Source organism: Delphinapterus leucas, chromosome 19, assembly GCF_059928025.1.
Source record: "Delphinapterus leucas isolate spDelLeu-1000000601 "Yukka" chromosome 19, BTC_Dleu_Yukka2, whole genome shotgun sequence".
NCBI lineage: Eukaryota > Metazoa > Chordata > Mammalia > Artiodactyla > Monodontidae > Delphinapterus > Delphinapterus leucas.
Genome location: NC_143147.1, coordinates 18,021,930 through 18,048,846, shown reverse-complemented (window position 1 = coordinate 18,048,846; position 26,917 = coordinate 18,021,930). Strand labels below are relative to the sequence as shown.

General features: G+C 54.0%; 1 protein-coding gene across 1 annotated transcript; it reads left to right on the top strand.

Annotated features, from left to right (window-relative positions):
* The first annotated feature begins 1,897 nt into the window (after window positions 1–1,897).
* Window positions 1,898–26,158, top strand: SLC13A5 (solute carrier family 13 member 5). The gene is made up of 12 exons (XM_022596003.3): window positions 1,898–2,005; window positions 8,059–8,187; window positions 8,468–8,604; window positions 10,944–11,131; window positions 12,101–12,266; window positions 13,775–13,897; window positions 17,152–17,367; window positions 18,195–18,295; window positions 19,358–19,476; window positions 21,353–21,514; window positions 24,474–24,611; window positions 25,797–26,158. The coding sequence occupies exons 1-12, from the start codon at window positions 1,904–1,906 to the stop codon at window positions 25,920–25,922; spliced, it is 1,707 nt and encodes a 568-aa protein (XP_022451711.2). The 5' UTR covers window positions 1,898–1,903; the 3' UTR covers window positions 25,923–26,158.
* Window positions 26,159–26,917: the final 759 nt, after the last annotated feature.

Here is a 26,917-nt window from a genome sequence, read left to right as displayed (position 1 = left end):
CCTCAGGTTGGCTGTAATAAAAATTTCCATTTCTTTCTTAGATTGACTATTGATTGATTTTTTTCATTGACAACTTGCATTCACTCACACATCCCAGAGAAAAAGTTTTGAGTGCACATATCAGATCAGGCACTGTAAAAGGTGCTGGTTGGACATATGGTGATGAATAAAACAAACGTTAAATAAAAATCACACCAATGGGGCTTCCCTGGTGGCGCACTGGTTGAGAATCTGCCTGCCAGTGCAGGGGACACGGGTTCAAGCCCTGGTCCGGGAAGATCCCACATGCCGCGGAGCAACTGGGCCCGTGAGCCACAACTACTGAGCCTGCGCGTCTGGAGCCTGTGCTCCGCAACAAGAGAGGCCACGATAGTGAGAGGCCTGCACACCGCGATGAAGAGTGGCCCCCGCTCGCCGCAACTAGAGAAAGCCCTCGCACAGAAACGAAGACCCAACACAGCCATAAATAAATAAATAAAAATGTAAAAATCACACCAATAATTAAATAGGTACAAACAGTGCTCAGTGCCCTGGGATGGGGGGAGGCAGGGAAACCCAGGTCTAGATGAATGAGAATTACAAAGGGGGAGGACAGAAGAAAGATACAGGAAGGGTTTGGGGGAATACCTGTCCTTAGGTGGAGGTCACAGGAGGAGACTCATGAATTTGATTTAGGATGTGTTGAGTTTCAGGGCCTGAGGCACATCCAGGCTGGAAAAAGCTGGAAATATGGAGAATCTGGGACTCTGGCACCAGGGCTAGGTTGAAGACAGAGGATACTAATCACTAAGGAACAGGCTGTGGTTAAACCACAAACTGGGGTAGGCCTCCCCCAAAGAAAGCTACAGAATGTGAAGCCCGGCAGGCAGAGGAGAAGGGAGGAAAGAAGAAAGTGACAGGGGTGGTAGTATCTGCAACCTTGTACCTCCAGCGCACAAAACAGGGCTTAGCACAGAATAGGCGCTCAGTACTTGTCCGCAGGAGGCGGGCCGAGTGAACGAACGACCCTCTCAGGGCAGCCTTGGTTAAGTCCCTTCCTCTTGGGACCCTCGTTTCCCCTGTAGAATGGCAGTAGCTGCCGCTGTCAGGCGGGCTCAGTCCGCCTTCCGCGCACGCAGTGCCAGCAGGGCGTCGGCGGGCTGCGCCAGTGTCCGCTGGAGGGCGAAAGCACGCCGGGCTGCGGAGGACGGTGGCCTCACCTCCTCCGCGATCGCTGGAGAGTGCCCGGGATGCGCTGGGTGGGAGAGGGCGCGCTGGGGACGAGTCCTGTGCCCAGAGCAGCGCGGACACTGCAGGGAAGCTGAGGGTGAGGCGGGGGGCGGGAGGGGAGGCCCGCGGAGCAGACGGCGCTGGGCGCGCGGTGGGTCGCTGCGGGAGACCCCTCCGGGGTGAGAGTGGGAGGGGCAGGAGTAACCAGGTGAAAAGGAGGGAGAGGTTGGGGAGACGGATCCGAAAGACTCAGAAACCGCTAGGGACTTTCACCTGGGACCCCGGCAGGGCCCAGGAAGGGCAGGTGCGGATTTAGAGGGGGCGCCGTACGCCTAAGCCAGCAGACTGAATGACCAATCACTCCCGCTTGGCCGTCCGCGGGAGCCTGTCTAGGGCACCGCAGAAAAGTCTCGGAGAGCCAGGAGGTGCCAGGGCCCAGACCACTCCTGGAGGGCCCGCCAGAAGCGCTGGAGTCCGTGGGCGCCGCCCGCCTCCGCCCAGAGGCAGAGTTGGGGGCAGGCTTGTCCCACCGACCCCGCGGGATTGGCCCCGCCCCAGGGCCGCGGGGAGGCCCCACCACGAGAGGCGGAGTTCCCGCCGCCCCCTCCAACCCCCTGGACTGCGGCCCCTTCTTAAGCCCGTGAAGCTACTGGCTGCCCCTCTCTCGCCTCTCCCGCCAGACTCCCTCTCCGCGATGGCCTCCGCACTGAGCTATGTCTCCAAGTTCAAGTCCTTCGTGATCTTGTTCGTCACCCCGATTCTGCTGCTGCCACTCATCATTCTGATGCCCGCCAAGGTCAGTTGCGTCTCTGGGCAGCCCCTTGGATTCTGGGCGCCGGGTGCCCAGCAGCAGGCACCGAACCCGGGAGCATTAGGTGGAGCGCACGGATTCCCGGGGGCGGGCACGGCTCCCCTGGGGCACGGAGGCTCAGGCGCTCCGGGTGCTATGGGAGGTGCCCTGCAAAGAATTCTGACAGGCATGGATCTTGGGGTTCACAGATCCCAGGGCGCAAGAACTGTTTTGGCAAGCACAGAAACCCAGAAGTTAGCACCGATCTTGGCCACACAGCACCTCTATAGGCTCAGAATCTCCCCAGAGTGCATAGCCCAGTCCCCAGGCCCCCCAAATGCCACCTGTACCAAGAGGGAGCCTGGGGGCTTGTCTTTCCCTTCTTTCTCCCGTCTCTTCCCTTGGGGAATGGGGACTTCCCAGCTGTAGGTGGCTTCCGAGGCCAGTCGGGGACCTACACGGAAAGATCATCACCTAAGTGAACCCTGAGTGCCATCTTTGTCCCTCTCTGGCCCTCCTTTGAGCCTCGGTTTCCCTGTCTATGATCCACATTTCTTTCCAGCTCTGAAACCTGGGCAGCCACAGCTGAGTCAGAAACCTGCTCCCAGCTGAAATGCAGGTCAGGTCGGCCTGCTTTTGCTCACTGCCCGCTGTGGAGGCGGCAGGAGGTGGGACATGGTCCCAGAGCTCACGCCTTGGGTGGCACGACGCAGGGTCTCTGGGAAGCCGTGTCCCAAGCCCTGGCCTCCTGGTGCTCCCAGGAGGGAAGCGGAGAATGAATGGCCTTGGCCACAGGGTGGGGGCAGTGCGGGGAGCCCGGGCCCAGGCCCTGCTGGGCAGTGTGCGAGGCCTGTTTGGCAGAGGCCCGAGCCCTTTGAAGGCTTTTGGCTGCTGGCTGCTCCTTCCTCATTCCCTCTTTCCACCTTTCACTCTCAGCCCAGACAGGAAACCTCAGCTTCCCCCAGCCCAAGCAGGTTTGGGAAACGGAGGAGCTCTTTAGGGGATGTTCTGAGGGCAGTCCTAGAGGAATGGGGTTGTACTGGGGTATCGGGAAGCCAATCTTTGAGAGAACTGGACTTCCACATTTCACCCATCCTTGTGATTTTATTATTTATTTATTTTACTTTTGGCTTTGTTGGGTCTTTGTTGCTGCACGCGGGCTTTCTCTAGTTGCGGCGGGCGGGGGGTACTCTTTGTTGCTGTGGCGGGCTTCTCACTGCGGTGGCTTCTCTTGTTGAGGAGCACGGGCTCTAGGCACGCGGGCTTCAGTAGTTGTGGTTTGTGGGCTCTAGGGCGCAGGTTCAGTAGTTGTGGCGCATGGGCTTAGTTGCTCCGCGGCATGTGGGATCTTCCCGGACCAGGGCTCGAACCCGTGTCCCCTGCACTGGCAGATGGATTCTTAACCACTGCGCCACCAGGGAAGCCCCATCCTTGTGATTTTAGCCAAGCCCCTGCGTTCTCTGGGCCTTGGTGTTCTTGTCTGTACGATGGGGAAAGGTGGTTTGGTTGTTGACATTTTATGGCTTTTGGTGCCAAAAGAGATTATGCTGGTTCCTAGGATGGGGGAGGGGGAGGCTGGGAGGAGCCCTTGGGTGGGCTGAACACAGACCCTGGATGGGCCAAGGACAGCAGATCCAACTAGAGTGGTTCTTTAGTTTCCACACCAACTGTGATCGGCCATATTTCCTCTGTAGAAAAAGATTTGGGGCTGTTATCATCTGTGGGAGGGAGCCAGGCAGGAGAGCTGTGATTTTAGTTCTGCTGGTGGGGAGTGAGGTTCCCTGGACATCAATTATGGCAGCTTTGCTGACCTTCCTGCTCCGGAAGAGTATGGCCGAGACCCCACCACCACTCCTGCCCATCCCATCCCCACACACACAGGTGGCCCTGAGCTGGGACCCCCAATTCAGGCTGTGAATGCATGTCATTGACCTGCCCTGGGAGTGAGAATCAGGTGAGGGAAGAGGAGGTATCAGTAAAGGTCGTTCCAGGGGCTGACTTCATGTGCTTTCTCTCCCAGTGGTGCAGGTGACTGGGAGCCAGAACCCTGTCTGCTTGTTTTCTCCCTGTGTGCTTCTGTTTTGGTCACCCTGAGGGGCTCCCCGTCCCCACCCACGGCCACAAAGTTTGTAGGGAAACCCAGGGCAGGGGGCAGAGCAGCGGGGAAGCTGGCGAGAACTTGGCAGCCTGGGCGGCACTGTCCAAGCGGGGCGGCGACTCCCAGGGCATGTCACCCTCTGCCAGTGCCCGGGCCCCTCTCCTGCAGGCTTTCTTCTTTTCCTCTTCTCCTGCACCTTGCTTCCTTCCTGTCTTCATCTCTGCTCCACTTTTCTGCCTGTTCTCTGGGTTCTTTCTTTAAAAAAAAATAGCTTTTAAAAAAAAAATAGCTTTTTATTAAATAAAAAAGTAGATTCATTGTGTTATTAAAGTTATGTATTATTATTTTTTTTTTTTTGCGGTACGGGGGCCTCTCACTGTTGTGGCCTCTCCCGTTGCGGAGCACAGGTTCCAGACGCGCAGGCTCAGTGGCCATGGCTCACGGGCCTAGCCGCTCCGCGGCACGTGGGATCTTCCCGGACCGGGGCACGAACCCGTGTCCCCTGCATCGGCAGGCGGACTCTCAACCACTGTGCCACCAGGGAAGCCCTATATATTATTTTTAAAGTCTGTGAAGTATAAAGTAAAAATGAAAAGACTTTCAAATCCCATAAGACACATACACAGTATGTTCTCTTAGCTACAATTTTCCATTAAGCACTATGTCATGGACGCCCTTATTTGTTAATAATTAGGTAAAAAATGAGCCATGGTTTTCTTCAGTTGTTCACTTAACGTATTTTTTGAGCCCCACTATGTGCTCTCCACTGTGCTGGGTGTGGACTTTTAAATCCCACTGTCCACTGCGAGCTCAGCTTGCAGTGCTCCTCCGGCCACACTCTCAGCTGCAGGGAAGGCTCTGAACTGACCAAGAACTGGGCTCCCATCTGCAGGTAGAATCCATCTCATTCTGCACGGTGACCAACCGCTCCTCAGGCTTCCCCAAGGTCACCTGTCCTATTCTGCTCTCTCCACAACACTCTGGAAGCATTCTAGACGAGGGAGGGTCAAGTTTGCTGACTGGTAGTATTCAGGGATGGGGCACCCTCCTGGGTCTCCTGATAGGAGCACGGAAGTGAGAGGGCAGTTAGCCTGTGTCTTTTCTGTTGGTTACTTCTGGCGCCTCTAGGAACTGTCCCGGGAAAACTGGTTACACGTGTCACCTGCCGCTTCTAAGTTCAGATAATAAAAAAATCACTTTCTGTGTGCCATATGTTAAGAATAGGTACTTTTAAATCCTCAATTTACAGGTGAGGACATGAAACAAGCAGGGGGAGGGGCCAGGGTTGGGAGTGGGAGGAATATTTTATCAAAGACGTTGTTGGGAATTGTTCTCACATGATGATAAGGAGAGAGGGCTTCCCTGGTGGCACAGTGGTTGAGAGTCCACCTGCCGATGCAGGGGACGCCGGTTCATGCCCTGGTCCGGGAAGATCCCACATGCCGCGGAGCGGCTGAGTCCATGAGCCATGGCCGCTGAGCCTGCGCGTCCGGAGCCTGTGCTCCGCAACAGGAGAGGCCACAACAGTGAGAGGCCTGCGTACCGCAAAAAAAAAAAAGACATTGTTGGGAATTGTTCTCACATGATGATAAGAAGAAGGAGAGTGAGTTTTAGACAGTATTACCGTTTTAAAATTCTCTACAGCACACCCTCTTATTGCCCCACCCTGCAGCGGACCATTCCTACCTCTCTCTCCCTTGACACCAAGGCCCAGAGAAGGCATAACTGAAGGCCACACAATGGCAGACAGCAGACGCTGATCAGGCCTGCCCGGTGTCAAAGCCTGGTCTTCTAACCACGTTGCTATCCTGCCTTGAGCCCAGAGGCTTCAACCAGCATTGATTCTCCCCTCCTTCCCAACAAAGGCACATCTGACAAAGTTTGGAGACATTTTTTGTTGTCACAACTGGAGAGTGCCACTGGCATCTAGCAGGGTGGAGGCCAGAGAGACTGCCAAACATCCTACCATGCACAAGACAGGCCCCCACCCCCCACCAACACAGAACCATCCAACCCAAAATGTCAGTAGTGCCGAGGCTGAGAAACCCTGCATTAGACAGTAGAGAGGTGTCCTGGGGTTCTCATGGGCTGCCGAAGAAAGATTTATTTTTATCACTGACAACACAATCCAGACAAAGAACGTCTCAGCCTTCGTGTGATGTTCCATGCGTATAATATGTGTTATCTCGGGTGGTGATAAACAGTGATCGTGTGCAGGTACGTTTTCCCAGCAGTGTTGTCACAGCCCGTGCTGTGCTGGTCCGTTTCTCTAATCAGCGTTTGCAGTGTCCCTGGGGTTTCAGGCCTGTGCTGGATGCCGAGTGACACGGATTCTGCCCTCCACTGCTCACTCCACTGTTCAGTGTTCAATGGTGGGTGAAATATAATGCCAACCCAGTGTGCTAATTGCTGCGGGTGGGGGCGTGCATAGAGGAAGGACACAGACCCAGACTAGGGGCAGCAGTGAACTGAGCCCCAAGCACTCACTCCAGGCCAAAGGAATGATGTCATGTGTGAGAGCAGCTGTGGGAGGCGGAGCATCTGCCTCCGTTCCCACCAGTGCCCTGGGGTCTCAGGAGCTCGGGGTGGGAATGGGCATGGGAGATGTGGCTGGAGGGCCCTGCAGGGCCTGCTCCATCACAGAGGGTCTCCCAAGACATGCTAAGGCATTTGGCTTTTGTCCTGAAGGCAAAGGAAGGCTCCTAAACAAGGGAGTGATAAGATCCGGTTTGTAAAAAGAGAAAGAGGGAGCAGCAGTGTGGAGCGATGCAAGTAGAAAGATCGTATTAGAAGATAGCTGTGCTGTACACCTGAAATTAACATGATATTGTAAATCAACTATACTTCAATTACAAAAAAAACTACAGTGAATAAAACAGCAAATAAAAAAAAAGATACCCGCAGTGATGCAGGCAGAAGATGTGGCCTGAGCAAAGGCAGGGCCACAGGGTGAAGGAAGAAGGGAAAGAGGAAGATTCTGGGGCAGAAGCTATAGGTTTTGGAGGCTAATTAAACTGGAGGGGGCTGGAATGAGGGAGAGGCAGAGGCTGGTCGGTTAATAATGATTATAGTAAAAATGGTGATGAAACAAAAAACAACACAGGGAGGTGGGCATTATTATCCCTATTTTATTAGGCGATGAGACGGAGAATTAAAGTCCTACAGTGAGTAAGGGGCCGGGGCCGCGAGCGCTTGAACCAAACCCAGGTCTGTCTCACTCCAAAGCCAAGATCCCAGGAGCTAAGTAGCTAAAGGGTGTGAACAGGCAGTTCACACAAGATTAAATACGAACAGTAAAGCTTGAGACCCTTGTAACTAGAGAGGCTAATAGACGCCAAGACCATCTTCTCAGTTATAATAAAAAACAGCCCTGCAAATCCTCAGTGCTGGCCATTTTCTGAATGAGCTGGCTTAGAACACACATTTCTGGGAGCCGAGGAAGTTGGAGCAGCCTTTTGAGAAGGAAATTAGATAGAGCTACCAGGAGTCTGAGGATGTGCTTTGGGGAGCCTTCCCTAAGAATTGCACTTACTTTGTAAAATGATTTAATTTTTAGAGCAGGTCATCAAAAACAGTATTTTCTTTTTTCTCCTCTTCCTCCTCTTTCCTCCTTCTTCCTCCTCCCCCCTTCCCCCACTTGCACTCCTCCTCCTTTTCCTCCTCCTCCTTTCCCCCCTCTTCTTCCCTGTGAAGACGTGAGGACGGATGCAAGGCTTAGAAGGGTGAGAGACCTGCCCAGGACCGCACAGCTGGGGGGCAGGGAGCAGAAGCCTCTTGACGACGGGTCCTGTGCCCTCCTCACTGTCCTGAACCTGGAAGGCTGTGCTGACGGGGGCAGGGAAGCAGCGCTCCCCACTGACATGCCACCCTGTTTGGACAGTCCATGCCCTGCTGTCCCGAGCGTTCTGGGGTGGGGAGCAGGGCGGCAGCAGTTCGCCAGGCCTCAGTGCCGTCTCTTCAGTTTGTCAGGTGTGCCTATGTCATCATCCTCATGGCGATTTACTGGTGCACAGAAGTCATCCCTCTGGCTGTCACTGCCCTCATGCCTGCCTTGTTTTTCCCACTCTTCAAAATTCTGGACTCCAAACAGGTGAGCAGCCGCAGGGCATCCGAGCGGCTTCCTGCTTCTCTCCCAGTGGCTCCTTCTCCGAGCCCTTCTCTGAGCTGCCTAGGACCCGGGGGACCAGATAATACCCTGTTTGTGGGCTCTCTCTGGCATAGAGACATACCCTTGACCCTCCATCCCCATTCCAAGCTGCCCTGAAGTCAGCATGCTCTGCTCGCCTATCTCTGGGGACTTGGGTGACCCTGAGCCCAAGTAGTGTGTGGTCAGGGGGCAGGCCTGATGGGGCCTCCATGCTGTCCTGCAGGTGTGCATCCAGTACATGAAGGACACTAACATGCTGTTCCTGGGTGGCCTCATCGTGGCTGTGGCCGTGGAGCACTGGAACCTGCATAAGAGGATCGCCCTGCGCACACTCCTCTGGGTGGGGGCCAAGCCTGCCCAGTAATTACGCCTTCTCTCTCTTACCGCAGGGCTCTGCACTAGGCCCCAGGGCCAGGGAGGGGCATGTGGCACAGGCCAGATCACCCACAGGCAAGGACTGGCCATGGCCTTACCTGGGCTTTGCAGCCAGGCAGACCTCTGGGCGGGTGGAGGCTGGATCAAGCCATGCCTGATACCCCTAGGGGCTTTGTGGGGAAAGCGGGAAAGAGATGGCTCAACTACGCAGCTCAGGGGGGAGCAGAAAGGTCATCCCTCCAAGGCTGGCACATCTATTCCCTCTGCAAAGCTGCTGCTTACCCCACCCTTCCCCCATTACTCAGTCGTCTCACCCCTCTCCAGGATCTCCCCTGACAGTCACAGGCCATTCCGACCAAGCCGTGGAGTTGATATAGCAGAAACACCTGGGTGTACCGAGCGCCCACAGGGCCCCGGGCATGATACCGGGGGCTTATTTACCACCTCATCTGACTCTCACCGCACCTCTGAGGGTTGGGGATTATTCCCATCACCCACGTTCTGTTCTGAGGCAGAGAGGGGTTAAATGGTTTGCTGACGTCACATGCGGATTAGACCGGGCCTGTCTGATGGGGCCTTGCCCCCTCTAATTGGGAACTCAGCATGCACCATTTTTTGAGGCAACGTGCTCCCTAAATGATGGCGTGACCCAGCCCAGCCCTGGGAAGGCAGGTTGGTAACTCACAGTAAATCCCTCCTGCTACGTCCTCATGTCAAGGGCCATGCTGGGCTCTGAGCACACAGAGGCCCCGGCCCGCCCGAGCACCCTTGGCGCCTCAGCTGCCTTGAGTGAGGGCTTTGTGACTCTCCGACCTGTCACCCGAGCCCCTCCAGTGATTGACTTACAGTGTCAAATCAGAAGCCATTGCATTTTCTAGAAATGTGAGGCCTCAGAGTTCCTGTTTTCAGGATCCTCTGAGTGGTTGGCTTTTCTCCGTCAGCGGGGGTGGGGGGGGGTGGGGCTCATTCTGGAGTGTGCTGGAGCGCCTTTGCTCCCAAACCCAGGGTGCCCAAACCCACACGCTTCTCTGCTCCTTCCTGTCACCTGGCTCCTCCTCCGAGCCTGGCTTCCAGCTGTCCAGGGCACTGCCTGTGCTGGGGGCGAACTGTATGTTGAGGCCACCCTTGAAGCCTCGGAGCATCATGTTGAAGCCTCATTCATGTGAACTCTGACCCTCATCCTAGCCTGGATCCCAGCCTTTGTACTTATGGGTCCATGAGGTCTACCTGCATGGATACCAGCTAAAGCCCAGTGCAGTGCAGCCCCGAGACCCTTCTTCAGGCAAACAAATTAGTGGCCCTGGGGAGGAGCCTGACTGCAGAGGGGCATGGAGACCAAGAGGTTGAGTTCCATTTAGCCAACCACCCCTCCCAAGCTTCTCTGCTCCTGGCCTTGTGCCAAGTGTGTGGGACCCATGGAGAGGAATCAGACCTCCCCTGCTCATGTGCTAAGGAGAGAGCAGACATGGAAACAGTTTCAAATCCAGCCAGAGAGAAGTGTCCTAGAGAAGACTGAGGAGGGTGTGGTCAGCCCTACCTGGTGCGCACTGGGAAGGAGGTGACAGAGAAGGGATGCTGCCTGAAGGCTTTGAGAGACCGTGAGGAGTTTTCTAGGCAGATGACACAGGTGGCACAGAGGTGGAAGGTGGGGTGTTACACGGAAAGGGAACGTTTTCTGAATACTGTTTGGGGATCTGCTCCACTGCAGAGCGGAGGGCGGCAAAGAGTGTGAATGGAGGGAGGTGGGGCAGGGGATCAGCCGTGAAGGAGGTCCCACTTCCCAGGGCCCTCCCCGGCTCATCCTACCCTTGAAGGCTGACTCCACGCAGCCCTTCTGAACTCATGAGGGGAGAGGTGGGGTCAGGGTGGGTGGCAATCTTCTAGATAGAAGTGGGAAGTTTGGTCTGCCTGCACACAGGGCTGCTCCAGCGCACCCCTAAGTCATATTAGGGCCAACTCTCCACACTGGGTCTGCACAAACTGGATGCTGGCGCTTCCCTGGCTAGATGGTGAGCGCCTTAGGACCACGACTGAGGCTCAGGCTGCCTGGTGACCCGGTAGCCAGCACAGTAGATGTCAGTAATGTTTGTGGGAGAGAGGGGCAGAGGGAGGAAGGGAAGGGAGGGAGGGAGGGAGGGAGGCAGGCACTAAAACTGCAATCCCCTCCTGGATAGCCAACCTTGAACTGGCCTCAGCACCTTGGCCCTGACCCCTGGCTTCCCTGCAGGGGGCGCCTAGCCGCCCCCCCCCCCCGCTGCTCCCTAGGGGCTGTGAGAGGTGGGGGCGGGGATTCTCCGGCTTTCCTCCCTGCCCCTCCTCTGCAGGCTGATGCTGGGCTTCATGGGCGTCACGGCCTTTCTCTCCATGTGGATCAGCAACACGGCCACCACGGCCATGATGGTGCCCCTTGTGGAGGCCGTGCTGCGGCAGATGGAGGCCATGAGCGCAGCCACCGAGGCCAGCCTCGGGGCTCTGGAGCTGGCAGACAAGGGCAAGGCCGGCGAGCTGCCAGGTGAGGCCCTGGCCAGGGCAGCCTTCCCCTCTGTTGCCAACAGCTTTAGCCACCTCCCTGCTTCCTGGAGCCCTCCTTTTAGCAGGCATGTAGAGAAATACTTAGAAGATGCTGTTTTCCTAAGTTTTAGGAATGTGATTAGTGCATAAAAGTTAGATCCTTGAGTAGAGCTTATAGCAAGCTCCTGCCCTCCGTTCCCGCCATCACTGAAATGAATACGTGTGGATTTGATCATTCATTTGGGTATCTTTTGAGCACCTACTGGATGCCCCTCAACCCCTACTCATCCTCAGGGAGGCCTCCTCTGAACAGGCCAAATCCCTCCACACTCTGTTCCCGCAGGTACTGGGGTTGGTCGTCCCACCTTTGCTTCCCCGCTAGGCACCGAGCTCAGGAGAGTCAGAGAGTGCCTGTGTTTTTCTCTGTCATGTTCGCTACCCCATCCCCAGGGCCCGGCGTGGGGCCACTCAGGGCCTGTGCTGACAGCCTGATTGCCGGACCCTGGGCCAGGTCCTGGGGCTGCAGAGATGAAGCAGGCACACTCCTATCGTGCAGCCCGGTGGGATGGAGTCAAGAGGCCCCTCGGAGAGTTCGTCTGACTTGGGGGAGGCCAAGGGTTGCCATTAGCCAGACACTGAGGGAGCGCAGAGAAGGGAGAGGCCTTGCTAGGAGGAGAGGACATCTGGGATGGATTTGGGCCCCTCCCTCCAGATGAAGGGAACAGCTTGAGTAAGAGCAAGGAGGCAGGAAAGAAAGGAGTGTGTCTGACGTCGCTGACTGGGCTCGCCGAGGGACGTAGCTGGGGGTCACGTGGGGCCGGATAAGAGCACTGGGCTGGAGGCGGGGGACAGAACCTGGGCGGGGAGCCGGCAGACCTGGCACGCCTGGGTCCTCAGGTCAGCGGCAGGGTCAGGAGCTGAGGCTGGGCAGGTGGTCCCCAGTGCGCCCACGGCAGTGTGCCCACCACAGGGAGCCAAGAGAATTTTGAAGGTCCCTCCATGAGGCAGCGGGAGGTCGACAGGAAGAACATATGCAAGGCCATGACCCTGTGCGTGTGCTACGCAGCCAGCATCGGAGGCACTGCCACCCTGACCGGCACGGGACCCAACGTGGTGCTCCTGGGACAGATGCAAGAGTGAGTCGCTGGCCATGCCTTTTGGGGACAATAGTGGGGGGAGGATGGGGCTGGAGGGGCCCACCCACCTCTCCCTCCTCTTCAGCTGGGCTCTGGAGCCTGGATGGGGGTGGGGGCCGCCTGGCAGGGGTGAGAGGGTGGGCCGCCATCAGCCTCTGTGGCCCAACCTCCCTGCACATGCTCAGGACCCCACAGCACAGGAGCTGATGTCCACAGACCGGGTTGCTTTCTGCTCAGGACAAGTCCTGCCTTTCTTTCCTGGGCTCAGGATTCTCGCTCAGACAGGGAATGTGGATTGAACGTGGAGCTAGTCATGGAAATTGACAGTGTAATCCAAGAAGCGGGGTCCTTGGTTAAAACTTGTAGAAAATAGATGCCCCTAAAGATGCTCCCCTCAAAGCTGGCTCACGACCTCGGTTGTTAATGGCGATGGTCCTATGACACCTGGAAAGGTTAGAGGTTAGGTCACCTGGTGCCTCACCGGCTCTTTCACTATGGCCCCTCTAATTGCCCTTGAGAGGGACGTGTGCCCGTGAGGCTCCAGGTGGACCATGGGGTGGTTTAGAACTTTCCAGCCTTGGCCACAAAGGGACCCAGGCTTTGAGGACCCAGTTCTGTTCTTGGTCTTGTGCCGGGTGGGGCTTGGGTCACAGAAGTGAGAGGAACCTGGGCCCTGCCCATGGGATACTCGTGGGCAGCTGAGGGTAGCAGACACCCAGAGAGTTCTGGCGGGTTGTGTAAATGAAAATAAGTACAAATTGCAGTGGGCGCAGAGGGAAGGAACAGAAGTACGACGGTGCCCGTCCTGTGCAGACAAACACCCTGGACAGGGGTCGGGAGGGCAGCTGGGAGGTGGGAAGGGCGGGCCTGCAGACACTCGAGATCCAACAAGCAGAGTGTTTTGCTCCTGCGAGTGTTTTCTGTAATGACAGTCTTATGGTTTCCCCTGAAGTTCCTCTGGGCTGAATGGGAAAAGCTCTGTGGCTAGTTTGACACCCCTGGGCTAAAGGGAGCAGTGCCTGGGGTTGGGGGCGGAAGTGACCCTCCTCCAGCCCCCAGGAAACATCTTCTGGTCCCACCCTGGGAAGCTTTTGAGATTTGATTTCCTAAGGGGGGGCCTTCCCTTGCAGAAGCCCACGGGGTGAGGTTCTGAGGCATCTGTGGACCCCCTGAAGCTGTTGGCCAAAATCTGTGTGTACAAAGGGGTATTTTTCTGGACTGAAGGGCCATGCCTTTCGTGAGCTTCTCAGCGGGGTGTGGACCTCCAGGAGGGGCAGTTGGTCGCTCCTCAGGCTTGCCTTGTGTGTGGCTGTGTTCTGGGGCCCCTGCTTGACTGGGGTAATGCTGAGGGACGGGTGTGGGTGGCTGGACTTCAGGAGGAGGGGGCCCCGCTCCAGACCACCTGTCGGAGCCCGGCAGCTGCTCAGCCTCCGCCCGCAGGGTACGGCCCGCCCGCTCTCCGCAGCTCAGTGTCTGGTAGAGATGTGGACCAGCATTTTCCCCTTCAGATTGTTTCCTGACAGCAAAGACGTCGTGAACTTCGCCTCTTGGTTTGGATTTGCCTTCCCTAATATGCTGATCATGCTGCTGCTCTCCTGGCTGTGGCTCCGGTTTATTTATATGAGATTCAAGTAAGTTTGAGATGCTTATGGCACAGAGGATCTAACCGTGCCTCGGCTCAGTAGGGGAGTCTACAGAGTCCCTCCTGTCTGGCCCTGAGCATTTCTGCAGCCTCATCTCCTGCTAGTTTGCCCTCCAGTTCGCGCTACCCCTGCTGCTCACCGTGCCTTTGCACATGCTGTTCCCTCTTCCTGGAATGCCACCCCCTGCCTTCCTACCTTCCAACCTCCTCAGTCCTCAAGGCCAGTTCAAATGCTCCTTCCTCAGCGACACCTTTCCCAACTCCCCCTACCCCCATTCTGATTCTGACGGATTGCCTGCTCGCTGTTCCGGACTTCCCTGGGCACACCACGCCTTGCCCCTTGGCACCTGTAGTCATGCTACAGTGCCATCCCTCCCCTGACCTGAGCTCCTCTGTGGCCTGCGGTAAGTCCTCTCTGACCCCTACACCCGGCCGGGCTCCCAGCCCAGGGAGAAAGAGTAGGTGTATCGTTGTCAAAGCAATTAACAAGAAACTTTGTTCTTGGTGCCAGTCAACACTGCTGGACAGACTTCCACTTGGCTGCCAGTGTCTGTCAGGCCAGGTCACAGCAGACCTCCTGATAATATCCACATCAGTCCAAACCCAGATTTACTGAATGCTTACAATGTTCCCAGCAGCGCACAGCTTCAGCAAAGTTTACCTTCCAGTTCCCAGCACACAGTTGACCAAGAGTCAACCTTGACAGCAGCCAGACTTTGGACAGAAACCATGATGTGTGGCTGACAAATACCTCAAAATGTTGTTGTCATTTTTAAATGCACAAACTTCTCTATGGCGTGAAGGTGACCCTCTCACACTGGAGTATAAAGTACCTAGCTGTGAGCCATGTGCTCTGTGCCTTAATTCACATGGCGCTTGAGCCCAGCAAAAAAACAGAGGCCTATGCGACCAAGAGATCTCAGAGCTGAAAGGTAAAAGCGCCCACGAAGACCTGTGAGTTAATGGGAAAAAGGGGCACTCTGGTTAAGTTTTCTCCTGAAGGAGGAACTGTTTTGAAGACTGCCATTAAAAAAATCTCTGTCCATAATCAAAGCAGCCATAATGACGACATAACGGTAGCTGTAGGCATTCGTCGCACACCCCACCCTGCCCGGTGTCCGGGCCCCCATGTGAAAGGGAAGCTGCTCCTACGGGTGCTTGGCTGCACAGTTTGAATCCCTCATCTGGTTGGTCGTGGACAGCAATGTCAGGGTCATTCCCTCCAGCCTAATTCTGAAAAACTCTATCTTCCTGAGTCTATGGGCAGCTTCCTAGGCCACATCCAGCCAAGGGAGCCACAGACCCTCCCAAGAGCACCCAGGACTCTTGGGATATTCCTGCTGGCTTACACCCAACTTTCCTCACCAGGCTAAGCCCTGAGTTAGGCATGACGGTTCTTCTGGCCCCTGCCACGGGGCTCGGGGTCCCTTTGCCTTTCCTGCAGCGCACTGACCCGGTTCATCATGCACCCACCCAGCTCCCGGGGCCCCCACAGGAAAGCTGGATCCATCTGCCTGCATCTCGTGCCAGCCCAGGGGTCACCAGACGGATAAACCCAAAGATGAATGTGAACCACTTAGTGTGAGAGGGACCTGAAGGCCTGGGGGCACCACTGCAGGGGGCCGGCACTGGACAACTGCATATATGATGCAGCCCCCGGAGTCTGCAGCCAGTGTGGTGTCGGGATGTGTCTCCAGCATCAGACAGGGGCTGGGCAGCTACCAAAGTCACCCCTTATCCTGGAAGCCTGAAGCCTCTGGTCCAGCCCCCGAGTCTCGAGAACGACAGGTGGCAGCAGATCGCTAGTGGGTGGAACACAGACGCTCTCATGCCAAGGGGGCGAGGACAAAGAGGCCAGCTCCCACGCCAGCAGAGCCATCCCCATGCTGGATGATCTGGAGGGTGTCCCTGGCGGGTGACCCTGAGGACAAACGTCCTTGCCCCTTGTCCAGAACGGAAATCTTGGCCAGCTGTGCAGACCTGAGTCCCCATCACTGCCACTTCCTTTCCTAACCCCTGAGCACCGCGGGAAGCTGTGTCCCAACCTCCTTGAGTCCCTGCTCTAGGCCGTGCCCCATGCCCCGCATGGCCCTCACCCTCTCAAGGGTGGTTCCCGTCCAGCCCTGGCTTCAGCATTCGGCACCTCAGCATGTATTCCATTAACCCCTGTGCTCCTAGGAAGTCTGTTTTAGGGTCCCAGGAAGGACTCCCACAAGGGAAGCCTCTCTAGGGATAATCCTCTTGGCCTTGCCCCCCACCTTCAGGCTGACGGGGGCTGGAACGTGTGATTGGAATCCTCAGCGGATCCCTCGGGGTTGGCATCCTGTGTGCCAGTGGCCCCAGTCAGCCCCTCCCCAAGGCTAGGTACCCTCTATAACTCCTCCGAGATCCCTCCTCCTTCCTGCCCCCTCCTGCCAACACTCCCCAGGGAAGTCCTGCAGGGTGCCCTGGGCAGGCGTGTTGGCCAATGGGCACTGGTTCCTAGGGAGCCCATCCAAGAGCAGGACCTGGCTGGCTTCCCTCCTGCCTTAGCCACAGCTACTACGAGCCCCAGAGTCTTCTGGGTCCTTAATCCTACATGTCAGCTCCTTGCAATGCAAGTACCCACCCTGTTCCTGCCTGACCCGGTCTGCTGGGACCTGTCCTTGTTCCTTGTGTCCTCCTGAGCCACCTGCTGATGGGGACTGGCATCCTGGCACCATCGAAGGCAGCTCCAGGCCGCAGTGGGAGGAGGAAGACGGAGCACGTGAAGGAGCCTCGGCCCCACCTTGTGCCGGTTCCAGATTTCTCACGGCCACCCCCAGATGTCGGCAGCCACCGGTCTCTAGGCGACTGGCACCTGCCGGGACCCCCTTGCCAGCAGTGGCCTCGGCTCTGCTTCCGATGCTCCTGTCCATCCCCTGTTCCCTGTTTTGCTCAGCCTCCCACCCTCCTGACCGTCCTCTCCTCCTACCTCCACTGTCCCTGACACCCCACCTGTGCCATCTCAGGCTTCTTCTGGGGGCACCCTGGGGGCATATGCTGGGCCCATAAAACAGAGACTTTGCCCCACTATGTCCTGTGAGGTAGGGTAGGCAGATGACAGAACTGGGGAGTGGGAAGGGACTTGCTCAAGGGCCCCCGGGGGACAGGCAGCCCTGTGTGGCTTCCTATCACGTTCTGCTGCCCAGTGTTCACGCTTCCATCAACCAGCCCTGAGTCAGCCAGCGCGCCCCGCCATCCTCTTGTCTTTGCACTCTCTAGTATTAAAGAGTCCTGGGGCTGCGGGCTGGAGAAGAAGAGTGAGGAGAAGGCTGCCCACGAGGTGCTGTGGGCGGAGTACAGGAAGCTGGGGCCCCTCTCCTTCGCTGAGGTCAACGTCCTTCTCTGCTTCTTCCTGCTGGTCGGCCTGTGGTTCTCCCGGGACCCCGGCTTCATGCCCGGCTGGCTGTCAATCACCTGGGTGGAGGGCAAGACAAAGTAAGTGACTCCTCCGACAGCGCGCCCCCATGGCTCTCCTCCTTTTCTGCTGTCCAGTTCTGGAGCACTCTGTTGGTTTCTGGACTCATTTATGTCTCACCAGTCTTCCTGACAAGCTCACAGATGTGTTCTTGTGGCCCCTCTTGCCCCAACAGGCTGGCAGGGTAGCCAGGCTGTGATAGAGAGAGGTCGGTTGGGCTGGGACTGGGGCTCTCAGCGCTCTGGTTTCCAAGTCTCTGTTCTGCCATCTTTCCTTTCTCATCTTTCTTCAGGTCCGGGCGAGTCCCTCTGAAGACACACATCCTTGGGTCCAGAAGCTTCTTTAGACAGAGACTTGGCAAAAGGGGGGATATGAAGTTTCTCTCCTGGCTAAGATGTTATGTGGTCAGAATGGAAGAAAGGTTGAGAAACATGCATATCCTAGAAAGGGCAGGAGATGTGGACAGGGAGATTGCTGCCTGTTACTGCTCATTCCATTTTGAAGGTCTGCTTGGGGTAGCCCCAAAGTCCTTGTGGCCACCCTGGTGAACCCAGAATCCCAGAGAATCTGGTTGGGAAGAGCTCATGAAGTTCACCTATGGAGCAACACAGACAGAGAGGGAAGTGAGCCGCTCAGAGCCACTCGAAGTTGGTGGCAGAGCTAGGCCAAGAACGCGGGAGTCTCGGTGTCCAGCCAGGATTCAGTCTACCTCACCCCTCCTGATCTTGGCCTTTGGGGTTCCAGTTTTCTTACTCAGATGAGCCTGTTTCCTCACGTGGGAGCAGGCTTGCTGCATGACTGTCGTGTAGCCAAGATGGGCTAATCCCATGTGCTCCTCCCTGCCCAGGTATGCCTCCGATGCCACAGTGGCCATCTTTGTGGCCATCTTGCTATTCATTGTGCCTTCGCAGAAGCCCAAGTTCAACTTCTGCAGCCAGACTGAGGAAGGTAAGGCTCCTGTCCTGGCCTCGCATTCATCAGGGTTGGGGCCCGGCAGCAAGGGATCTCCATGGTGTTCCCTGGGCCCGGGAGGGAGAACATCTCACCCTGCTGAAAAGGACTGTGGCTAGATTACAAAGTCTGGGCACAGCGTATTTTCCAAGGCTTCTCTGCATATTGTTTAGTGCAAAATTTCCTCTTTTGCTTTTTAAACATTTGAAATCGTATTTATTTGACAACAGGAACAGAAAGAGATTTCACATTTCCCATAATGCCATCAGTATTTTGGGGGTTTCTCTCTCCCTCTCAGTCTTTGTTAATATGCATATATATTATATGGCTATAATCAAAACACACATAATTTCAATCCTGTTTCTTTACTGGTTTTTGTTTTCATGTTTTTGCTCGTGGTTATGCTAGAAACATTTCCTGCTATTGCCACGGTCTTCCAATTCATTTTCTCTAATAACGGCATTATATTGTATCGGGGGCTGTAACCATTCCCCTGTCATGGAGCATTCTGGCTGTTTTGAATTCTTCATTATTATAAATAAATGTTTTCGTGAATATAGCTTTTTCTTTGAGGGTGTTTCTTCTTTAGGATAAATTTCTAGCAGTGATTGCAGCTGGGGTAAAAGAGTATATATGTCTTCAAGGCTTTTAAAATGTATTGGTAAATTGCTTTTCAAAAAGACTGCACCAATTTATAACACTAACAGGAGTGTATAACAGCTTTACCATACCATGTCTTTACCAGCAGCGGGTGTTGTAGTGATTACCGTAAATTTTAGCTAATTTACAGATATAAGACGGCACTCATTGTCCTTGCAGGCTTTTATTCCCCTGCATTAGATCTGTTTTATCTCTTTTGCTTGCTAATGCTGCTCTGGGCTATGTATGAGGTTTTTGTTTTGTTTTTTTTCCTGGCCACGCTACGTGGCTTGTGGGATCTTAGGTCTCCAACCAGGGACTGAACCTGGGCCCTCAGCAGTGAAAGCACGGAGTCCTAACCACTAGGACTGCCAGGGAATTCCCAATGTATGTGTGTGTGTTTTTATCATCTCTTCTCAGAAATGAAAACACCATTTTATCCACCTCCGCTGCTGAATTGGAAGGTGGCCCAGGAGAAAGTACCCTGGGGCATCGTGCTGCTCCTGGGGGGTGGCTTTGCTCTGGCTAAAGGATGCGAGGTAACTTCTCCACTGTGGGCTGCCTAGGGCCCCTTCCTTCACCAAGAGGGCAGCTGAGAACTGCTGCACCCCTCCTTCTCGGCACCCCAGGCCTGTGCCTGTGTGTTTCTGTGTCTGTCTTCTCCATGTAACTGTTCATTTCTTGAAGACAGGGCCTCTGCCTTGTCATCTAGGTACCCTGCACCATGAATAGTGCCTGGAATAGAGAAAGTACTCTCTGAATGATTTTCAGAAATGAGTGAATGAGTGACCCTGGTTAGCCAAAAGGGATGGGGGATGCTGGGAGGTCTCCTGTGGGGTTTGGTAATAACAATCTCTGCTTTGATTTATTCTAGGCAGATCTTTCTTTCAAGTCTTTGTTGATATGGTTGCCATTAAAAATTTTTTTTCTCTAGCTAGGTATGTAGTGACATAGGAGGAGAGGAGGAGTTTTTGGGGGAAAACACCCAAAAATGCAACTTTCTTACCTCCCCCCTTCCCTGATAGGGAAGAAATGAGCCAGAGGGAGGGATGCTTGGTGCTGCTCTCCTCTGTCCAACTGTTCATCCATCTATCCAGGAATAGAGCGTAATCCATAGACTTGGTCTATCTTATTATTGCTGTTTCCTCAGCATCTAGGACAGAGCCTGGCACATAGTGGGTACATAACTATTATTTGGATGAACAGATCCATCCATTTAGTCACCTCTCCATCCATTTCTCATTCACTCATTCATTCATCATCAAACCTTCCTATCATGTCTGCGTTAGGTCAGGCACAGGAATTACAGAGGATATTGACATATGGTCCCTGTTCTTGAGGATTTCACAGCCTAGAGAGGGGGGCATGTTTGGAAGAGCATTTCAGAAAGAAGTGACACATGAGTAAAGAAATCAGCGTGTTGTATCCAGCTGAGGAACAGCAGACGATAAGGCTGGTGAGGCTCACAGAAGCCACTTCACTGAGGGTCAAGATAGGGAGTGTGGACCTTATTCTGAAGGTGGTGGGTAGCTACTAAAGGGTTGAGGCCAGAGAGTAACTTGGTCAGATCTGCACTTGGGAAAAATCTCCTGGATGTCTGAAGTGGACGCCTAGGCCGGACAGGGGTTGGGGAAGACCCAGTAGATGCTCCATAGCCTTCATCTAACACAGGCTCAGAGCACTGGACTCCATGGACCATTGTCTCCTTCTTGAAACTCCTTCTTCCTTTGGTCCCCAAGACATCATTTTCTCCTGTCTACTTCTAACTCTGACCATTCCTGCCCTGCCTCCTTGATTGACTTTTCCTCTGTTCTCCCTTAAATATGAGTGTTCCTGAAGGTTCTGTCCTTGGCTGCTTCTTTGTTCAGGTTTCATTCTCGCCCTGGACAATCCATTCTTAGCCTAAAGCCCCAAATCTAAATTCCCAATTTCTGGCTCAAATCACTCTCTTGAGCTTTAAGAACTGTGGGAGACAGAGAGGAGATGATGGACATGAGATGTTTTGGGTGACATGGTGACTGGGCATAAGAAATAAGGGGGACAGAGGCCCCAGGATGACCCCCTAGCCTTCTAGGTTGGACACTAGGTGAGTCTGGTCACTGGGCTGGGGAGCCCGGGGGAGCAGAAGATGAATTCAGGTTGGGGCCTGTTGGGTCTGACACGCTCATGGGATATCTGGGCGGGAATCCAGACAGCAGACCAGCTGGGCTGGAAGTGAGGATTTAGGAGGCCGCAGAGTGAGGGTGGAGACTGAAACTGTGGGTATGAATTAGATCACCTGGTAATGTATGCGGAGAGAGAGAATCAGCAGTGAAGGTGGGCTGAGCTCTTTGGGGACAGATGAAGGTCCCTCCAGGCTCCGGAGGAACTGTGAGCCACGAGCCCTGTGGTGACTGCCCTCCCTGTATTTCCCAGGCCTCGGGGCTGTCAGAATGGATGGGGAAGCAGATGGAGCCCTTGCATGCTGTGTCCCCAGCAGCCATCACCTTGATCTTGTCCACACTCATTGCTGTGCTCACAGAATGCACAAGCAACGTGGCTACCACCACCCTGTTCCTGCCCATCTTTGCCTCCATGGTAAGTAACCCTGCTGGGGGTGATGACCCTTAGTCGTCATTTCATAGGAAGCTGACCATATCCTGGGTCCCTAGAGAGGCAGTGACATCAGGGGCCCAAGCCTGGCCAGGCTCTGGAGACCTGGGTCCTGAGCCCTGCTCCAACACAGACTTGTGTGCCCTTGATGGCCCTGGGCCTGCGCTCAATGCTTTGCTGGTTCTTCTTTGTATCCTCCACGCTGACCAAAAGTGCTAAGCAACAACCAGGTGCCCTAAATTTATTTATAAATGTAATAGATTATTTCTCAAGCTGGAGAGACAGGGTTTACACCAAGGATGCCATGGGGGAATGAGAGAGGGTCTCTCAGAATACAGCACAGGAGAGCAGAGGGCCTGCAAGACAGGGGGACACCATTGGCTGGAACCCACCAGGAAGAATCTTGGGGGAAATGGAGCCTGGGAATGGTGGGAGGGGAGAGGATGTTCTGGGAAGATGGAGTAGCCCACATAAAGGAAATGAAGTGCATGACTGAAAACTCCCAGAAGCCTTGCTTGGCAAGCTCAGGGATTGGGGATCAGTGGGCACTGAGCCCAGAGAGGCTGTGGGTGGTGGTGGATGGGGATGCTGAGTGCCAAGCTAAAGAGTTGTGTTCCGTGGGCAAGCATGTTTTTGAATTGGGACTAAGAAGAAAGCAGAGCTTACAGGAAGCTCGACTGTGACCTCCTCTTGCATTTCCTTTTGTCACTCATCACTTGGCAGTACCAACCTCAAGGTGGTACAGAAAAAGCCCTAGGTTCGGAGTCAGAAGACCTGAGTTCAAGTGGGATCCTCAAACCCGTCACTCGAGTTCTTTCTCCTACTCTTGTGCTGAGGGTCAAGTAGGATGAGGCCTATGAAAACCTGCTATAGATGTAAAATGAGCTGGGGAGAGGCTGGGGCTGTCATTCTGGAGTTGGGAGGACAGACTTACAAAGGCCTCAACACAGGATTTTGAAGTTGGTAAATTTTCATTTACCAGTTGCCAGGGTGTCCACGTGTATAAAAAGCAAACCCAAGTGATTTTCTCCTTTTATTCCAAGAGAAGATGGAAGTATTAGAAAGAGCAAGGCGGCCCATCTCCCCCTCCCCTAAGCAGGCTGCTCAGGGCGAAAAGATGCCGAGGAACGTCTTCTGATGCTGGTCGTGCCATAGTGAGGACTCCTTCCCCTAGTAGAGGCCTGGCTTTGTCACCTCCAGACACTAATCAAATGGGGGTCTTCACCTGAGATGGTGGCCAGGCCCTTCGAAAACAAGCTTTTCTAGAATCCTAAGTCCTGACTTAGATTCCACACAGACCTCACACTCCTGCCTCAGCACCCACCTGCAGGCAAAGGGAAGGTGGTGACCCCCCAGCTGGGTCACAGAGGCACATGGGGTGCATACCCCATGGGGAAACCAGGAAGCAGACTGGTTCCTCTCAGTTACTCCTAGGAGTGTAACTGGCGCAGCCTTTTCAGAGACCTGTTTACCCATGGGAACCATAACCTGAAACCCTTTGACTCTGGGAATTTTTAATTTTTTTTCCAATAAAAAAATATTTATTTTTTCCTATGGTTTAGAATATATCAATACAGTGATACATGTATATATGTTATAATAAAACCCCCTATATTAAAAGTATATGCTAAAATACTTTCCTGATAGTGGTGAAAATAAAGAAAATTGGAGGCCACTGGTAAAAAAAAATTATGTACATATTTATATTTTGTGCATAGAAAGGTTTAAGATATAAGGTTTGTGAAAATAAAATGACAAGGATTTAAAAAAACCCTACTGTTAAGAGATTATACCGGACTCTGGGAATTTTATGTCCAGGAATCTGTCTTAGGAAAATCATCAGAGATGCCTACAAGCTTAAATTATAAAGATGCACATCAAAGAATTATTTGTTATAAAAATACTTGCATAATAGCAGAGATTGGTGAAATAAGTTATCATATATTCATACAATGTAATACTATCAAGCCATTAAAAAAAAATCACAGTCCTGAAGGGTATTTCATAAAATGGGAACACATAATTTTTCAAAGCTGAAAATGTGATACATACACATAGCCAGAAAATGTCTAATAATACCAAAGAGTATACAGACCCTTACGCTCTAGCTTCCTCCCTAGAGACAACTCCTGTTAAATGGCACTATTCCATGGTCCTGTTCTGCACCTTATTAAATCTAATCATATATCTTGGAGATCCTTCCATTGTTAGCACATAAGACCTACTCAATTCTTCTTTTCAGCTGCAAACTATTCCATTGTTTGTATATATGTATTTTATTTGACCGTCCTGCTATTGATGGCCGTCGAGTCTGTTTCCTGTGTGTTTTGCTGTTACAATATTGCACTGAACATCTCTGCATATGTGTCTGCTCTCATGTGCAAGTAGATCTGCATGATAGATTATTAATTTTGATATTGACAGACATTACAAATTATTATATCATTCATTCTTTCAACAAATATTTATGAGCATCTGTCTACTCTGTGCTAGATGTGGCTGAATTTTAAGCTTTGAACAGATGGATACCAAATTTCATACACAAAATGATCCCAAATGTGTACAAAAACACATCCATCCAGAGGCACACACACAGGTGAGAGATGTGGTCCCTGCCCTCTAGGCTCTCTCTGTGTCAGGACAGACCTACATGTGCACACATGGGCTGCAGGAGTGCCCAGCATGGTCTCTGGCACATAGTAGGTGCCCAAGAAGTATATGCTGAGTGAATTGAGGGGGTTCAGAAAGGCTTTCCGGTAAGTTTAGCCTTCAGGGTCCAGCAGAGTTATCATCCAGCTGTGGCAAAGGGTAGAGGAGCCAGCAGGACAAAGGCACAGAGGTGGGAATGTACACAGTACATCAGGGAAAAGCTTTTTAGAGTGATGGTTCCCGGGAGCTTTTGTTTTCTGCATCTGTGACGTTGTAGTGCTGTGTTTTTCCCCAGTCACGTTCCATTGGCCTCAACCCGCTGTACATCATGATCCCCTGTACCCTGACTTCATCCTTTGCCTTCATGTTGCCCGTGGCCACCCCACCTAATGCCATCGTGTTTTCCTATGGACACCTCAAGGTTTCCGACATGGTAACGCAGCCGCTTTTATTCACTCCTATCAGCTATGATGCTTTTGTCATGAGGGATGCCCCATTTATTAATGACTTGTGGTGTCAAACAGTTTGGGACCAAATGTCCAGACCTAACTCATTATTTGCATTTATATGCAGCTTTTTTCTTCTTTTTTGACATGATCTCTTATTTCATAGACTGTTCTGTCTCCCAAAGCTGAGAGGTGGGTTACAGAATCTCCCACCTGGAAGTGCCCGAGCAGCCACCAGGGGAGCCTTCACTGAGCACTTGGAAGGGGTGAGGGTGGGAGTCCCACATGGACAAGATGGACTTCACAATCTAGTAAGAACCCGTGAGGACAGTCAGGAGGGGCAAGGCTGAGATGAGGGGAAATGTTAATGACAGCCAGAGAGATTGACAGAGGTGTCTACAGACATGGAAGCAGGCAGGAGGAGAGACACCACTGCCTGGGAGCAGATGCTGCCTTGGAAACAAATGCTGCCAAAGGAGGAACTCTTCAGTTCTGCTTTGGCTTTATCCCAGCCTCCGGTGGGAGGAGGGCGGCTCTGCAGCTCCGGAATGGGGAGAGGCAAGTGGGCAAACAGGGGAGGCCAGGAAGGCGGGTCCCTCCCTCGGCCCAATCGGGTGTTAGTTAACTCAGAGCCTCCGCTGGGTATCTTTGGGACTCCATGGAGCATTCTCACACAGAGGGTGGGTCCCAGAAACCAGGAATTGCAAACTCAATTCCAATCCCCAGTGAAAACTCTGCCACAGGGCTCGAAAGCAATGGTTAGTGAGCACCCAAAGAACGCAGAGCATGCCCTAGAAAGGCCAGCACGTGCCTGTGGGACGGTGAAGGCGCTGGGGTGAGCGCTGCACCTGCAGTCAGACCCGGGCCCCTCCAGTCACTCCCTCACCTCCCTGAGGCCCAGTTTTCCAAACGTCCCAATGGGCCTGAAGAGCCCACCTGTCCTGCCTGTTTCCCAGGCTGCTTTAGCAGTGGTGCTTCTTACTGGACACCAAGTTGCTCTGCCTGGGGGGTGGGGTGAGCACAGGGCCTGGCCCGGGGACGGGAGGCCCAGCAAACAGTCTGTCTGTCCTTTGCTCCCTTCTCCCAGAGTGCTGGTTCCCAAGGCCCATTCACCTTTGTTCTGACAGCCTGGCAGACCCGAGGGTGCTGACTCTGACCCTGTTTTTTTCCAGATGAAAACAGGACTAATAATGAACGTCATTGGAATCACCTGTGTATTTTTGGCCGTCAACACCTGGGGACGGGTCATATTTGACTTGGACAGTTTCCCTGACTGGGCTAATGTGACAGCACATTGAGACTTAGGAAGAGCCGCAAGACCACGCCCAAGGCCCCTGCCCTCCTGAGGACACCCGAACCTTCCAGTACAACTTGTAGCAGAGCTTTGGGGTTCATGCCCCAAGGTGACCCCATGATGCCCACACCCCACGGAGACCCAGCCAACGGGCCACCTCTTCCTCCAAGCCTGGGGTCTCAGCTGGGGATGGGTGTCTGGAGGGCAGGCTCGGAAGTGAAGGGAGCCTCCCATAAGGCTGCTGGCATCCATCTTTCCTGGGGGCCTGCCATCATCTCTGGGACAGGCAGGGTCCCACCCCCACTAAGCCTCGAGCTGGCCCCATGGCTGGGCTCTGGTGTTCGTCATCCAAATGGCAACCAGATCCCAGCTCTGGAGGTGAGAAAACAACCTTCCAGAGCCTGTGTCTCTCCCAGCTTACCTTGGGCTGCCTCAGATCCCTCCCGTCACTCGGAAGGGACAACCCAGCCTGGGGACAAAATGTCCGGTCCTGGGAAGCTTTCCACTGCTGGAGTGAGTGGGAATCAGAGCCTCCTGGGACCACCAGGAGTATGGTGCCACCGCCAAAGGATGAGGAATTTGAGTCGATAACTTCCGGACGACACCACCTGCAGCACCCCACTGACAGTTCACTGCTCCATTTGAACTGACAGGTTGGACCCCCTTCCCAGCTCTGTGGGGCACCTCCTTCAGCTCCTAGGCCCCTCTATTGTCTGGCCGACATTTGCTGGAATCCACCCCTTTTCTCCCAGGCAGGTCAGTTTGGCTCTTCCGGGAGATGCTTTTCCTGCCCCATGACAGCTGGGATCACACTCCAAGTATGGGCAGTGATGGCCTCCTTTGGGGCCACAGGCGGAGGTCTAGGTCCTCCCTCACCTGCAGACCCAGAGCGAATACCTGTTAACCGCCAAAAGCAGGGTTCCTTTAGGGTTTGTCTGTCACGCCAGAGTTTGGGCACCTCTGGGGAAAGCCTCCCTCTGCTGACTGGTCTTGACAGTC

What these genes read in the sequence shown, in the direction of transcription:
- SLC13A5 (XM_022596003.3), top strand. Translation starts at nt 1,904, where the DNA reads ATGGCCTCCGCACTGAGCTATGTCTCCAAGTTCAAGTCCTTCGTGATC. An exon ending in AAATTCTGGACTCCAAACAG is followed by an intron (nt 8,188 to 8,467) that starts GTGAGCAGCCGC and finishes GCTGTCCTGCAG; the next exon opens with GTGTGCATCCAGTACATGAA. An exon ending in ACCTCAAGGTTTCCGACATG is followed by an intron (nt 24,612 to 25,796) that starts GTAACGCAGCCG and finishes GTTTTTTTCCAG; the next exon opens with ATGAAAACAGGACTAATAAT.